Source organism: Apus apus, chromosome 7 (genome assembly GCF_020740795.1).
Source record: "Apus apus isolate bApuApu2 chromosome 7, bApuApu2.pri.cur, whole genome shotgun sequence".
Lineage (NCBI taxonomy): Eukaryota > Metazoa > Chordata > Aves > Apodiformes > Apodidae > Apus > Apus apus.
Genome location: NC_067288.1, coordinates 13,987,345 through 14,001,771, shown reverse-complemented (window position 1 = coordinate 14,001,771; position 14,427 = coordinate 13,987,345). Strand labels below are relative to the sequence as shown.

At 38.6% G+C, this 14,427-nt stretch overlaps 1 protein-coding gene across 1 annotated transcript in view; it reads right to left on the bottom strand.

Annotated features, from left to right (window-relative positions):
• Nucleotides 1-14,427, bottom strand: part of ABCA4 (ATP binding cassette subfamily A member 4) — a 66,075-nt gene that overhangs the window by 13,650 nt on the left and 37,998 nt on the right. Inside the window, exons 19-34 of the mRNA XM_051625157.1 lie at nt 14,138-14,277; nt 13,206-13,343; nt 12,733-12,920; nt 11,912-12,002; nt 11,108-11,313; nt 10,649-10,697; nt 9,907-10,148; nt 9,374-9,498; nt 7,967-8,065; nt 6,782-6,971; nt 4,596-4,690; nt 3,583-3,615; nt 2,345-2,450; nt 2,154-2,228; nt 1,527-1,696; nt 364-541 (exon numbers count right to left, since the gene is read on the bottom strand). Coding sequence (XP_051481117.1) covers nt 364-541; nt 1,527-1,696; nt 2,154-2,228; nt 2,345-2,450; nt 3,583-3,615; nt 4,596-4,690; nt 6,782-6,971; nt 7,967-8,065; nt 9,374-9,498; nt 9,907-10,148; nt 10,649-10,697; nt 11,108-11,313; nt 11,912-12,002; nt 12,733-12,920; nt 13,206-13,343; nt 14,138-14,277 — 2,125 coding nt within the window. The remainder of the gene's footprint in view (nt 1-363; nt 542-1,526; nt 1,697-2,153; nt 2,229-2,344; nt 2,451-3,582; nt 3,616-4,595; nt 4,691-6,781; nt 6,972-7,966; nt 8,066-9,373; nt 9,499-9,906; nt 10,149-10,648; nt 10,698-11,107; nt 11,314-11,911; nt 12,003-12,732; nt 12,921-13,205; nt 13,344-14,137; nt 14,278-14,427) is intronic.

Sequence of the window (14,427 nt, the reverse complement as noted above, 5' to 3'; positions counted from 1 at the left end):
TCTTCAATATCTTGAAACACGTTATGGTTTTTCTAGAGGGCAGGAGTGATTAGTATCAGGTAAATGGGCTTTCCCCTGCTGTGGTAAGTTATACTTCATTATACATTTCAGTTGCATGGACTGGAAACCCTAAGATTACAGCAATTTCAGCTCCATTAGTTGAGTAATGAGTTTTGCACCTGATTTAATTTCTACATCTGCAGTTAGTTAGGAGGTCAGATCCTTAGCATGCTATCCAAGAAACACAGAAATGAATGCTTTGCAATGCTCAGAATCACCTTCACTCAATTCACTGATTAGTCCCCAGTTCACCCAAACTCAGGAATAATTGCAGGCTATGAAATCAGAGCAGCAGTTACTCACTATGTCCCACATGAAATTAGTTAGCCAGTAGATCACAGGGCTCACACCACTGACAAACTGTAGATGCTTGGCTTTTGTTACACGTTCTTGAATCAGGTACAAAACAAAACTGGCTGGTATAAAGGACATGGCAAAAATCACACAGATGGCAACAACAGCATCCACTGAAGTGGTCAGCCTAAAACAGAGCACAAGAAGGGACTGTGAGCAAGGGAATGGATGCAACACAACACTATATTAGAATTTGGGAAATCTGAAGGGAATTTTAAGGTCTAGAAGTAGCAGGGTTATTTCCGAAGCAGAAGACTTTTTCTGTTTCAAAATGTGCTAGTGTATTCTTCCAAGTTGTGCTGGGGACTGTAGCTAACAAATATGGATGCTAGTGGCACCATTCCCTGATTTTTTACTTGCCTTCATTCTCTGGAACAGCTCAACTCCTATATATAGGTCTGTGTGACAGCCTTTCCTGTGTGGTGTAACTCAAACTAGACATTAAGGCACAATAGCTGAAGTGCTCCAGGAGCTTGACAAAGAGGGACTCAAAGGGGGAAGTTGCAGACAGTGAGATGAAGCACAGATCTTGCCTCTGTGCTAAGGCAGAAGTTTTTTGTTTCACTGATTTCTGAACTTAATAGGAGACATGAGTGGGAAGTAATGTCTTTTTAGGGGTGACTTTTTCAAGAAATTATGCCTTCTAGATTCTGGAATACACCAACCCTACCTACTACATGCCATTGAAAGTCTACCTGTGTGCTGTCCTTAGCACCAAGATGGAGGTTGTGGATTACTGCCTACCTGTCATCAAGTAAGGGCAATTTCCTTCTTTTATTGTGATCTCTGTGTTATTTCACAAGTAAATCTATTTGCTTTGGAGCATGAACAAAGACTTCAGAATCTTCGTGCTTGAGAATCAACACAAACATGTAATCATGTATAACCAATGATCATAGCTTCTACATAAGAAGGGAAAGAATGCTTATAGAAATATGATGAGACAGAAAAGAATGAATTGTATATCTAATTCTTGACTAAACAAAATTTCAGGAAAAGCCCTTCTCTGTCAATGGAACTGTTTCTCCTCAGAGTGTGAGTACACCGGTGGTGGCAAGCTGCCAGGAAAGGGAGGGGGGTAAAAGCCAGCAGCAGAGTACAGGCTGACTTACACAGTGACTTCAGAGAGTTGCTCTTTAGTGAGGTTCAGAGGATGGTTTACAGCAGTGATCCCATATTCCTCAGGGCCTTGGCCAGCCTTCAGATTAGCTCTAAGGATTGCATTATTTGCTACATTAAGGAAACTAACCATAGCATGCCAGCCTTTGTTGTTAAACCACACCTAAAGAGACAGAAAACATAGATTAATTTAAGAAGCCTTCACTAATAACCCTGAGCTGCAAGAGGAAACTTGGCTGCCTTTTATATACTTTGGTGGACATTGTCCTCAGGGGAGAATCCAGCACTAGGAATTCATAGCTCTTAGCCACAGTCCAGTAATCTCACATATTATGCTTTTAAAAGGGTTGGACAACCACCATCAAGGGATTTTATAGAAGCACATTTTAAATTTTAGCAGAATGTGTCCTATTCAGAAGTATTTAAGACAGCAAGAAGTACTAAGAACATGGTTAGAAAAATCTCATGTAGGAAATAACTTTGCATTAAAACTGTGTCCCATATTACTTATAGTAATTACAGTATTTCAGACAATCTGAGAATACCACTATCAATATTTTCACGATTTGAAGTTTATGTCAAGAAAGAGTATGAGTTAGCAGGCTACTTTCAGTGAATACCTTAATATTATCTTCAGTTTCCATGTATTTAAGGAAATTAGACATTTCTTTAGCAGCAGCCAGTGAGGTCTGTCCCTAAAAATAAAAAAGAAAATGCTGAAGATCAGCTATTTGGGCAAAACCTAGTACTGCAGGTTTTCAGCTTGGTAACAATTCTTTAATAAAGGAACAAATAAATAAATCTTGCTTACTCCCGTCAAGTTCATCATTCGGCCAAGATCACTAAAAAAATTGACAACTTGATCTCCAGAAACATGAAGGACTGGAAGCCTTCCTCCTATGGAAATTCCTCCATATCTAACAAAGAGAACAGCATCATCAGTCTCTTGCACCACAGACCCAAAATTCTGTACATTACTGTAAATACTAAAAATCCATTCAACGTAGGTTTCATTTCTATACATCATCTGATGAACAATCCCCACCCTTTTTCTAAGAAGTTGTATTAGGTCTTTATAGGGCTTGCAAATAATACAAGTTCTATCAGTTTCTGAGGGGTTGATGCCAGGATTCTGAGAAAATTCTTATTTAGATACAAGACTTGGAGAAACAGTTATTTCTACAGTGCAAAATCTTTAAATCGGTACGATTGACATATAACTGTGCGGGCAGCATGGAAGACCGAGGACAGCACAGACCTCAGTTAAAATTCAGCTGCCCTGAGAGGAGCAGGTATTCATTAATGTTGTTGCCAGCCAAAACTCCATAATGATAAATACTACTTCATGAGATGAACCATCCCATATAAAGTAATGTTTACAAATGAACAAGCAGATATTCCATAAAAGAAGCCAGTCATCTAGCTGCTACTTTTGAAGTGAATTTCTACTGCTGATGAAAAACTACATCGGTAAGTTCTTCATGGTAATCAGTCATCTTTCTCATCTTAGTATCTGCAGTGTTGACATCACACTGGGGTTAGCTGATGATTCTGCATTAGCTTGGAGCAGAAGTGTAGCACCTTTTAATGACTACAGCACATGTTCAGAGCAGGGAGGAGGAATTGTGGTTGTTACTTCTGATAGACTGGTGTCTGGTTTCATCTTAGGTCCTTTTTTTGGAGGGTTAATCTTTTTCTGCTGCACTTTGAAAGACCTGTGTCAGAGCACTATTGCAATGTAGTGCACTACTGCACTGTAACTTTCTGTCACTCAGATCCCATTAGTCTGACTCTTGTAGATAATAAAACTGTGATAGTTCCATTGTGTGCCTCTTGCCTTCATCCTTGTGGGGATAATCCAAATATAACCCCTTTTCTTTATAAAACCCTTGCTGACCCCTAATTTATTTCCTGCCAAAGAAATCTTTGTTCTATACTATCTGTCACAATTCCCCTTGTCCATTCAGAGAAACACTGTGAGGCTCCTTGGTTAGACGGAAATTCATTGTTCCTTTATTTACTACCATAATCTGTAAATTGGTTTCTTACCTTTGCTCATTGACCCAGTATTTGCTCTTCAAGCTGAAACAGACAAAGAGAATCATCTCTCTGAATGCACTGAAGGAAAGTCAATGGCCTTGACAGGCTTAAATAGAAACTAAAGGTGATTTCCTATGCTTTGCAAATACCCAGTTTCCCCTAATCAGCTTTTGTCTTGGTTTGCTTTTTGTTTTATTCACTTTACTTTTCAATTGCTGCTGATTACTTTGAGTTGCAGAGTTGCCAGGACTTTTGGTATTTCCTGCAGTGGATTTTTGTTTTGTTTTGTTTTGTTTTTTCTGAGATGATTCACCTCCAGTTCATACAGAGAGAAGCAAGATTTCTACAGTGACACATACTGGCTCTATCCTAAATCCATCATGAAATTATTTAGAAGATGTATCTAAAGGAACTGTGACATGTGCTAAAAGGAGTGAGTCAAAGGCAGAGCCAGCATATAGCTAATGTAACAGGAATTTGAAGAACTCTGCTGGGAACTGGAAAGGTAGCAAGGCCTGAATCAGAAATAATCGGCCATGGACACTGCACAGCTAATCACCAAGAACAATACTCAGGCAAGCTGAGGAGCTTGCTCATAGATGTATCTATGTAACATTGTCCTCTGGCTCTTACAGTCCTGAGAAGCAAGTGATGATTAACTCAGGCAGATGGTCATGCTGGTGAGGCTACAGTTCTTCAGGGACACAAACTAGTATCTCTGCATGGCAGTTCACTGTGCTGTGCAGAGGCACCAGTTTTCTCTCCATTGGCACAATTACCATTGAAGTGGCTTTCTATCAACATTGAGACTTGGCTCTGCCTAAAAAGGATTACCCAATTACACAAATCAAAATAATTTAATTCCTCTGAAATGAGTATCTCCTATTCTCATGTTTGGACTATGGACACAATGCTCAAGCCTACACAATACTGTGACACATCGGGTACTATGATATTATTAAATGAGAATTTCATGGCCAGGCACAAAATCTGGCATGTGAAAAATAGAGAACCAACCCTACCTCCCTTTTATCAAAGTTGGATATGTTTTCACCAGAAAATCTGAAATATTTCTGTGGGTCAGATCTTGAAGAATTTCTGTGCTGTGCTGCACTCTCTAGAAAGAAAAGAAAATCTAATCAATCACAGTAAAATTAACAGTCTCTGAAGCTATTAAATGTTTGTCAGGAAAACCACAAAAGTAGCTTTAGTTCAGAGAAAGTGGTCAGGTTCATAGTTTCACTGAAATGAGAGTGGGTTGTTCATTTTTCTAGCCCAAACACCCTTACTTTACTCAGATTTCAGAAGAAATAATGAAATCACTGAAGTTTGTGGTGAAACAGTTGCACTTAACTCTGAAACTTAACCCAAGTTATTTGCAACAAAGGCCAAAGTTGCTCAAGGCATTTTCTTAATTGTGAAAGAAGGAAGGTTTTCAATTAAATTGAGGTCCCAGTGAAGATAAGGTACTTCTCTGTGATTTAGCAAGTTGAAGTAAGAATTAATATGAAAACTTCACCTTTACTGGCATGTTAGGTACTTTGAATGAAAATTACTCTGTTTTTGTATTGAAAATGAAGCCCCATTATGACTTTTTGAGTCTTTTACAAACACAGGGTCTCTATGAGATGCAAGACCTCAAACTTGCTGAGTTTATCCCAGGGTAGAATATAAAAACGTTCCTGGGCAGTTTTGGATGGCAAAAGCTTGTAACCTGAAATGACCTAGGAACGACCTAGTAACTAAGTCTAAATGACCTTCGCAGAAGTTCCTACATCTGTCCACAGAGAGGCAGTACTGGATGACACAGAAGATCCATTACAGATGTTTAGCTGATTCTAGAGAAGATGCAGGAAAACTGATGGCATCCTGTTAGCACCTTCACTAAATGAGCTGTCTCTGCTCAGACATACAATTATTTACATACTGTTGCTTCCCTGGAGGCTCAAATCTGAACTGTTTCTTCTGAAAAGTTAGAAAATTATCATATCTTGGAAAATTATCAGGATAGTATTATAATGAATACATATTCCTTTAAGGATTAGAATCCTCAGAAACAAATTCATTTTGCATCCTACTTGGATGAGAAGTTTTAGGCTAAATTTCAAATATATAAACATGCAATTAGCAAAATTCAACTTTGGCTGTCTGTGGGACAGGGATTGAGAATCAGAAATAACTTGGGATGCTGTGAACGAGGTCAGAATAGAACCTCTTAATTAATTTAATTGTTTGCTTAATAGGCAGGAATTCTGGAGATATTTAAAACAATTTTGTTGTTTTGTAAATAGCAATAGAGAAAACAAAGCAAGCTGAAACCGTATGTCATGGATTTGGATTCAGATATTAATTAAGATTGTGACATTAATGTTAAAACTACAATTATTTTAGTCATTTCGTTAATATGTGCAGCCTGGCAAACAGGAATAATAAAGTTGAACAGTGTGCATAATAGACTTTGAATCAGTGAGCTATTATTCTGAGAGTGGTTGCAGTTCTATTTTCTTGTTAGAAAAACATTTAGAAAATGGAAACACTAACAGGCTATAATTTTCCTTTGCTCTTCAAAAGAGCAAGGAAATTTTATAAAGGACACTACTATGATTATTCATTGATAGGAACAGGTGAGACTGTAGCTCTCTTCTCCATACAGCATCAGTGGTTATTACACTACTCATCTTTATGCACAGGCAAGCACTCATTTTGCTAGTTTAGAACTTTCTTTCTAGAAATGGACATGTAAAAATAATTTGGGATTGGCTCAACACTATTTTTTTCAATTTGTAATGAGATGACCCCATTCCATGATTTTCAAAAACATAAGTTTTTCTTTCCTTCCTTTCTTCTTTCTTCCTCCTCCCCTTCCCTTCTTTAACAAAAGATAATATTCTAAACAGGATTGTTTGTTAAGATTAAAAAAAAAATAATTAAAAAAAATTATTTGATAAATTGTTTAAAAAATTGTGGTTTTCTTCTATAGCAAAAGCTTCTGTTTTGGATTAAAACAGTCATAAAATTTGATTTAAATGTGCAAGCTTTTCTAATACCTCTGAAACTGAATTGCACCTTACAGCAATTCTTGCTCCCTTAAAAAATATACTCAATTCCTTTCATGTTTATAGGCATGGCAAGGTACTTACACACAAATCCCTTTTCCAGCACTTGCCATGAAACTTTTCTGCAAAGATTTATGGTACAGGGGCACTACCTGTGGTGGTGGGAGGCCTCCTGCTCCTGCAGGGCATTCTGGCAGCATTGTGAGTTTCTTCTGAGTGCTGCACTTGCAGGAGGGTGAAGGATTCTCTGGGCTCCACTTCTGGGTCAGCAGAAGGCTGCTTAGGTTAGGATGAACAGCAGGTGTGTTCCAGGCAGTTGGTATATTATTGCACGGGTAGTTCCTGTGTAGAGGAACAGACTCTAAGCTGTGCAGAGATACAGCTCCTGAGAGCTCAGAAATCCACAAAATCACAATGCTCTGAGTAGACATTCTCCTCTCAGCCCTTATCGTGTGAGCTATGAATAATAAGAATGTTTAAGATTATTTGGCAAACATTTATAACTTTATTCTTCTCCCAAATTTACTGTCTTCAGTTTGCAGATAGGACACTGAAGGGAAAAGAGACTGTCTGACCCATTAGTACACATGAAATCTGCAGTGGACATGTATCTTTGTGAAGCAACTATCCTTTTCCTTGCTCATACAGTACCTTTTCTCTCTTTATTATTCCAGTTTCCTCTTTGTTCCTGCTGTGCCAGTGGAACAGTGAGAAGAGGACAGCTGGAAGAATCAAGCTGCTGGCTATAACAACTAGGAGAGAGGCAGGAGAAAAGGAACAAATGGCAAAGCACAGCATGTCATGCAGAGCAGGACTCATAGGCAGGATAAGTGGGTAGGACCACAAATGCTGGAGCTCTACTAACATTGTCCTCCAGAGTGAGAATAGCTTCAAATCATATAGCCACTGTCCTCTTGCTACTTTGCTATCTGAACAATTGCTAAAGCTATTGCTTCTGAACACACAGGTGGGAACAGAAGGAACCTGAGGAGACTCACACATGGGAAGTGCCAGAGAAGCTGTGAAGACTTGTGTCTGAGCCCACTGGCCTACTGACATATATTTCAAGGTTGTTTAATTCTTAATACAAGGCTACATGCACTGGCTTCCAGCTAGGCACACTGAGCACTATGAAACATTCTCAGTCCACTGGCATTGTTGTCTTATTGTTTGTTTGCTACTTTTGACCCAGTATTAGATATTATTCCCAACAATATAACTGAAGCATTGGCTCTAGTGAAAAGTCAAGACAATTAATTCTTCTTTCACTACTCAAGTTCCACTGGTAATACAGTACTAGTGCTCTCTTGTTCAAGAGAGATTAGCTAGCAACTTACGGAAGAGGCTGATTCTTCATGCAGCGATTTCCAAATCCTGGCTTATTCAGCAAAGCGTCAGTGAGGGAGACCATCTGCTCACTGCCAGGACGCTCATTGCTAAGGGAATAAGATAAAACTTTCTCTATAAAACATCTTTTCAAACTATTGTACTTGAATACACATAGCAACTAGTGAAGGACAGTTGTATGGCATAAACAACTGCCCCCCTTCAAATGCTGATAATTCAATTATTCTATTTATTTCTGCACCCAGAACCTTCCAAGATGTTTCACAGGCTAAAGCATGGTCCTTTTCTTCTAATATTAAAGCATGACTTCTGACAGTGTCCTATAGCAATATTCTCCAAAAAGGCTTGAATCCACATTTCTGCCCTCTCAGCCCTGTCACGCTCAGTAATCAGGAGCTGAAAAACATATTCTGCATTTTTGTTTACTGAGGCCAAAGAGACAAAGCTGCTAATAGTGAAGTGTCTGCAACTAATAACCTAATAACTTTAGACTACGTTAGACTGTTGCTAGTGCCAAGTGTTATACACGTTTGAATATCAAACTCAGCTCCACATACCACCATGTGTAAAACAAATTAAAGTTCTGTGTGAACTTTTAATATGAAACTCAAGGAAAATGCTTCAAAATCATTGCCTTCATTTTTGCTGCTTTTTGTTAGTTCTGATCTAGGACGTAAACACTGTTTATAATTTTTCTCTGGATTGTATATGTTTTGACTTCATGCAAATTCAGCTTTGGAATACGTGGAATTGAAGGTGAAGGAAGGGTTCATCAGGAGAGTACAGTGGAATTGTGCAGTGACCTGGAGAGCACAGAGCTGAAGCTTCTATGAAGAATGAAAGGTGACAAAGTGCTAGTAGGCAAGAAAACCCACAACAATTCAGACTCAGCTAAAGGATCCTTCATATGGAGAAACCGCTAAGCAGTAGCATTAATAAAACCTAAGAGCCTCTGCTTTCATCTTGTTTCCATAACTTTGCCCAAATACTGTACTAACTATAAATAAATCTACCACAGGTCAGTAGACAGGCTTGAATCTCACTGTTGTCTAAAATTATGAATACAGGAGTAGGTACATTTCTTACTGTTCTGGATCTCCTGTTAGGCAGGACATGTAACTTCGTAAGTGTTGAGGTCATGAATTCCGGTAGAAAGAGAAGAGTACCAAAGATAGCAAGGTATTTGAAGGACTATTGGTTAGACATATTAGTAGCTGTATCCTTCATTTGCACCAATTTTATGCTATTTTAAATCTGCTTACTCCAGTGGAGTTAATCCTTTTTTATACCACAGAGAGTGAGAAAAGCCCAGTAAGACAGGGCCTCATGCTCCTAAATGCTAGGGAGAAAAGAGTGTATATATGACAGAGGTACTTTTATTCAGTGATTCCTCTTACCTGAAAAAAGTAAACTGTTGTCCATAGATCCAAGGGTGCAAGGTTAAGGCAGGATATTCTCCAAATGGAGGAATACTAACTGTAAGTATTAAAGACAGCAACACAAAACTAGCAGGGAGAACAATCTGCAGAGAATACAAAAACATCACACTAAGTTAATAGATATATATGTTGTAGAGTGACACTGTACACACCTCATAATATATATAAACAAAAGAAGGACAGCAGAAGTACACAGATCAGATCTGGTTTAATTTACAATGCTGTCAGTTAAGACTCTGTCACAAAACTGTATTATATTAAAAATAAAATGCTGGTCTAGTAGTGATTTAATAGTGAACTGGGTGCATGTGATTGACTCGAGGCAGAAAGAAACGAAATAAGAGGCAGAAGAGTTGGAATTACAATTAGAAGTTAGGGACACTGCTACCCATTTGTAGCAACTCTCTTGTTTTGCATAGAGACCTTGCTGGGAAAGACATCATTGAGAATGTTGTGGGAAAGAATCAAGAACAGTAAATGTCAGTCAGTACCTGAGCTAGGAAGTCCTTGTGGCTGCGGGAGGCGTGCTGGAAGCGTTTGATGAGCAGTGCTTTGATCTGCTGATGTACAAGCTCAAAACCTTTATACTGCCGGGACCCTTTGCCTTCATTTTGATCTCCTGCCATGTCTACTGGCATTCGAGAAGTGTGATTAGTATTCAGTGTGGTTTGTTCAGCTGGTTTGTTCTGATTAAAAGTTTTGTCAAGAGTAGAACCATTTTCTTGAGTCTCTCCTAGGGTCAAAAGGGTGAAAAGGGTCAGAGAAGACACTTTATACACAAAGGTAGCACAAACATTTTAATGAGCTCCAGATTTACCAACTGTATATATCACATCACCAGATTGCTTTAATTACAACTGTTGCACTATGACTGTATCTAGTGGCATCAAGTAGGTTAACACTCCTCTTACTCAGCAGGATGAACAAGTTAATAATGTATTTGATTTATGGACTAATGATCAGCAAAGCACTTCTTATAAAACTACTAAAACTATTGACACTCCACTTCTATTTACATAGTTAAGAACCTCATCTGATTTAAATAAAAGTATTTCTGCTGACTTAATCTTGTTTCTCAGATACCACGTCAGGTCTGATAGTGGCTGACCAAATTTATTTTGGCAAGAAGATGATACAAAGACTGAAAGTTCCGAGGCTGCTCTTTACCTGGCATTCAGAATACAGAACAGTCTGAAAAAAAAGTTTATCAGATGCTGGTTCATGGATCCGTACCTGCTTTTTGCATTTCAGGGTCAGCTTCTGCTGTGACCTTTAGGAAAACCTGCCAGAGACAAACGCATTTCCAGGTTAGAAATAGAACAGGAACAATAACCTGACCTCTGGAACACTATACATTATCCTTTCAAGAAACAGAAAAAAATTAATGTAGATAACTTTACAGTACTCCTGCACAATGAGAGGTGTCATATGAAATATCTGAGAAAATAAAGGAACAAACTAAGATACAAAGACAGACCTCAGGCTAATGAGTCATGCTCCACAATGCTAATACAAAGTAACGCTTGGGTCCTTTCTCTACGCCCATCCCAAAGACATTCTGTGTGTGCCACGGTGTATGAGACCAGGTTTTGAAAGGGCTATAAGGATTCATAGGATTACATGTTTAGAACAAGAACTGTCTCAGAAAACATTTTTAGGACAGAGCAGCAGATATTTTAATCTGCCTTTTACCTCTTCAAGTGGTGTATCTGAAACTCCAAAACTGCTGAGTCCCAGGTCATCCAAGGTTTCCTCCAGTTCTCTGAAAAGACTGGCGTAAGATCGCTGTTTAAAGTTTTTATTGGGCAAAAGGTAAACAAGTTCCTGACCAATGCTTTCAATTAATTTTGCTTCTGGGATATGATGATGAACTACTTCTGCTAGCTCATTCAGATTTCCTGTGAAAAGTGAAAAAGTGTTCAAAGAATGAGTATATAACTGTGCTAAGCATGATTTTAAAAGCTGTTGTTTGCACTATACAAAAGGGAACTGCTCTATTACATGACTCACAGATGTTGATTAATACTGTACTAGACCGGTCTATGCTGCCAATTATGCTCTGGAACTATGTAGCAAACTATTTCAGGTCTGTTAATAAAACACAAACAAATCTTCAGGCATATCTCCTTAAGTTCTTTGCATATATAGAAAAGCGAAAATTACTTTTTTCTGAGAAAGTTTCCTTCGCTTTTAATATGCTTCGGTTTGCATTAACAAATTACACGTTTTAGTACAGAGTAAAAACTCAGTCTATGCTTCTAAAGCACACAAAATTCCAGTTCATATTCTGTACCTGACACTACATATACATAAAAAAGGGACAACAGTGAGCAAAACCACAAAGAAACCTTATCAAATTCATGTTACGATACAATACAGATGTTAGACACAAGTATTGAATAAGTGGGCCTCAGTAGCATTGGTCTGCACAATGAGATTGCAGTGTAAGTGGAGACATAGCTATATGCTGAAATGGTGAACCATCCCACTTCTTACCAGCCAGTTCCTGCTCTGGAGCTCCTTCTTTGTCCCTCTGTGTACAGCTGGAGCAGGAGCACGAGCATTGAGGTCCGCAGCTACAAAGTGACTAGTATGGACAAGCAACAGAGACAAGGATGAAAGGGTTTAAAATACATGTAAAATGTGATGAAAGTGTTGTCAGCCTTTGAACAGCATCAGTCAGTAAAAATGTGTCATATTTGGAGCATCTTGAACATATACTGAAAGTCACCTGAGGACTGGATTAAGCAAACAGAAAAAACATAAATCCATCTGCAGAAAGCATATCAGCTCTAAATTGCATGCAAAATACGTGGGGAAATGTGATTAGCAGTGGCTAGGAGTATACAGATAGTGTTGCTACTAAGACTAGAAGCACTACTAACAGCAGAAAGAATCCAGATCCCCACTTCTCAAGCTGTGCAAGGCTGGCTTAGCTATGGCTAAACGTAGACTCTTCTAGTGTCTGAGACTACATCATGCTTATAACCAGTGTAAAGCAAAAGCAAGCATCAGAAAGACAATGGCAACTTGAATGGTAAAAGTTTAGACCTAGATAACTGATGAGAGTGAGCCCACCGAGGGCTTCATATCCACCTATCAGTTTAACCTGTCTGGCTGAAGCCAGAGAAGATTTTTTCCAAGATTCAAGTATACATATAGTTTTGTGAGGTATCATCACATTTTCTCATTGCTTTCTCAATTTTGAAGTCATTATTGTACAGTCTCAAGCAGGACATGGCTGCTTTCTACCTTGGTGCAGTGTGTTAGTATGTATTTTTCAGATTCCATGTGCAGGCAGAGAGGTACAAACTTACTGCATCCCTTGCAACACTGCTGTTTTTCATCTTGCGGACAAGAGTGAGATAGAAGCCAGACCCAAAGCAGCTCTTTAGGAATACAGGAGAGCCTGAGCAGAAGAGTTTCCCTTGGGATATGATGGCTACTCTGTCTCCAAGCATGTCTGCCTCATCCATGTGATGGGTTGAGAGGATGATGGTTCTGCCTAAAAGGAACAAGGGAAAACATTCAAGTCCTGGACTTTCTCTGGAACTCAAAATTGTGCTTAGGTTTTTTGGCAATTAATGCAGGGTTTTCTCTGCACCAAAGGCAGGTCCCACCAAATTCATAGGCATCTGTTCAAGGAATCTTGTTTGTTTGTATTCATATTCCACTACTCCTGACAGTTTATACAGCAGGCACATGCTGCATCCATGCAGGTTTAAAAAAACCCCCACAAACAAACAACAACAAAAAACCCTCAATCAATTTCCACTCTCAAACCTGTTACCTGAGCGATACTTCAATAGAAGATCCCAGATAGATCGCCTGGAGTATGGATCAACTCCAGAAGTGGGCTCATCCAAGACTACCACTTTTGCTTCACCCACAAAAGCAATGGCTACTGACAGCTTCCTTTGCATTCCACCTACCAGAGGACAGACACATCCAGAAATCTGAGATGAGTTACATAAGTGGCATGAACGTAAATAAAACTGCTTTTCAGTGTGGGGACAAACTGATAAAAGTAAACCAAAACAAATCCTCAGACAAATACTTCTGCAAAGTTAAATTGATAGTTACATTTTTCTTGTGATGTTCAAAACAGCTTTTTCAAAATGTTAGCATTTTTAGAAATACATTTTCAATCTACATATTGCATTTTCTGCTCCCTGCCAGAAGCAGGAAGCTATGAGATTTTCACCCTTTCATGTGAAACTAACCAACTTCTATAGTTGCAATGAGAACAAAGTAGTATGAGAACACCTGGCTGTTCATTGAAATCAGCTTTTGAATTGGAAAGTTCAATGTGTTCAAATACACTATGTGCATTTGTACCTTTAGAATGAAAGATATTACTTCTTACCAAATAACACAGTATTATAGAGTACTGATCCAAACAGTGGAGTAGTATAATAGCATATATAAAAACCGCTTATATTTGCTTTTTCTTACATTGGCAGATTATTTTTATATATACTAATTTAAAAACAAAAGCTTGAAGTAAATTTGAATTTATTGTATATTTATAAGAAACAGAAGCTTTAGGGACAGGTTGTGCCAGCATTACTATTTGTACAGACCCACTTACTCTTCGAGAGTAAATACCTCCACAGTGCACAGTGATGTGTCAGAATAATGTGCCAGTAATTCAAAGAGGATTTGCCCAAAGACAAAGAAAAGACATAAGAAAAAAATGTCTTGGAACAATTCTGTGGGCACCTGACAAATTTTGAGCCTCTTCATTCCTTTTATGGGTGAGGCCCATGTCTTCTAGCATTGTTTCCATCTCTTGCTCAGCTTCATCCCTCGATCTCCCTTTCAGTTGAGAATAAAACAAGATGTGCTCTGCTACAGTAAGGCTGTGGAATCAGACAGAAAGGCACCAAGGAAATTTAAATGGATAAGCAGATTTTTTTTCCCAAGTAGCAGTAAATTCACTCTAGTTTTATATCTTGCTATAGGAAGAGGGGCTGCTTTACCCTAAATCTGGATCACAGATCTTCTTTGGG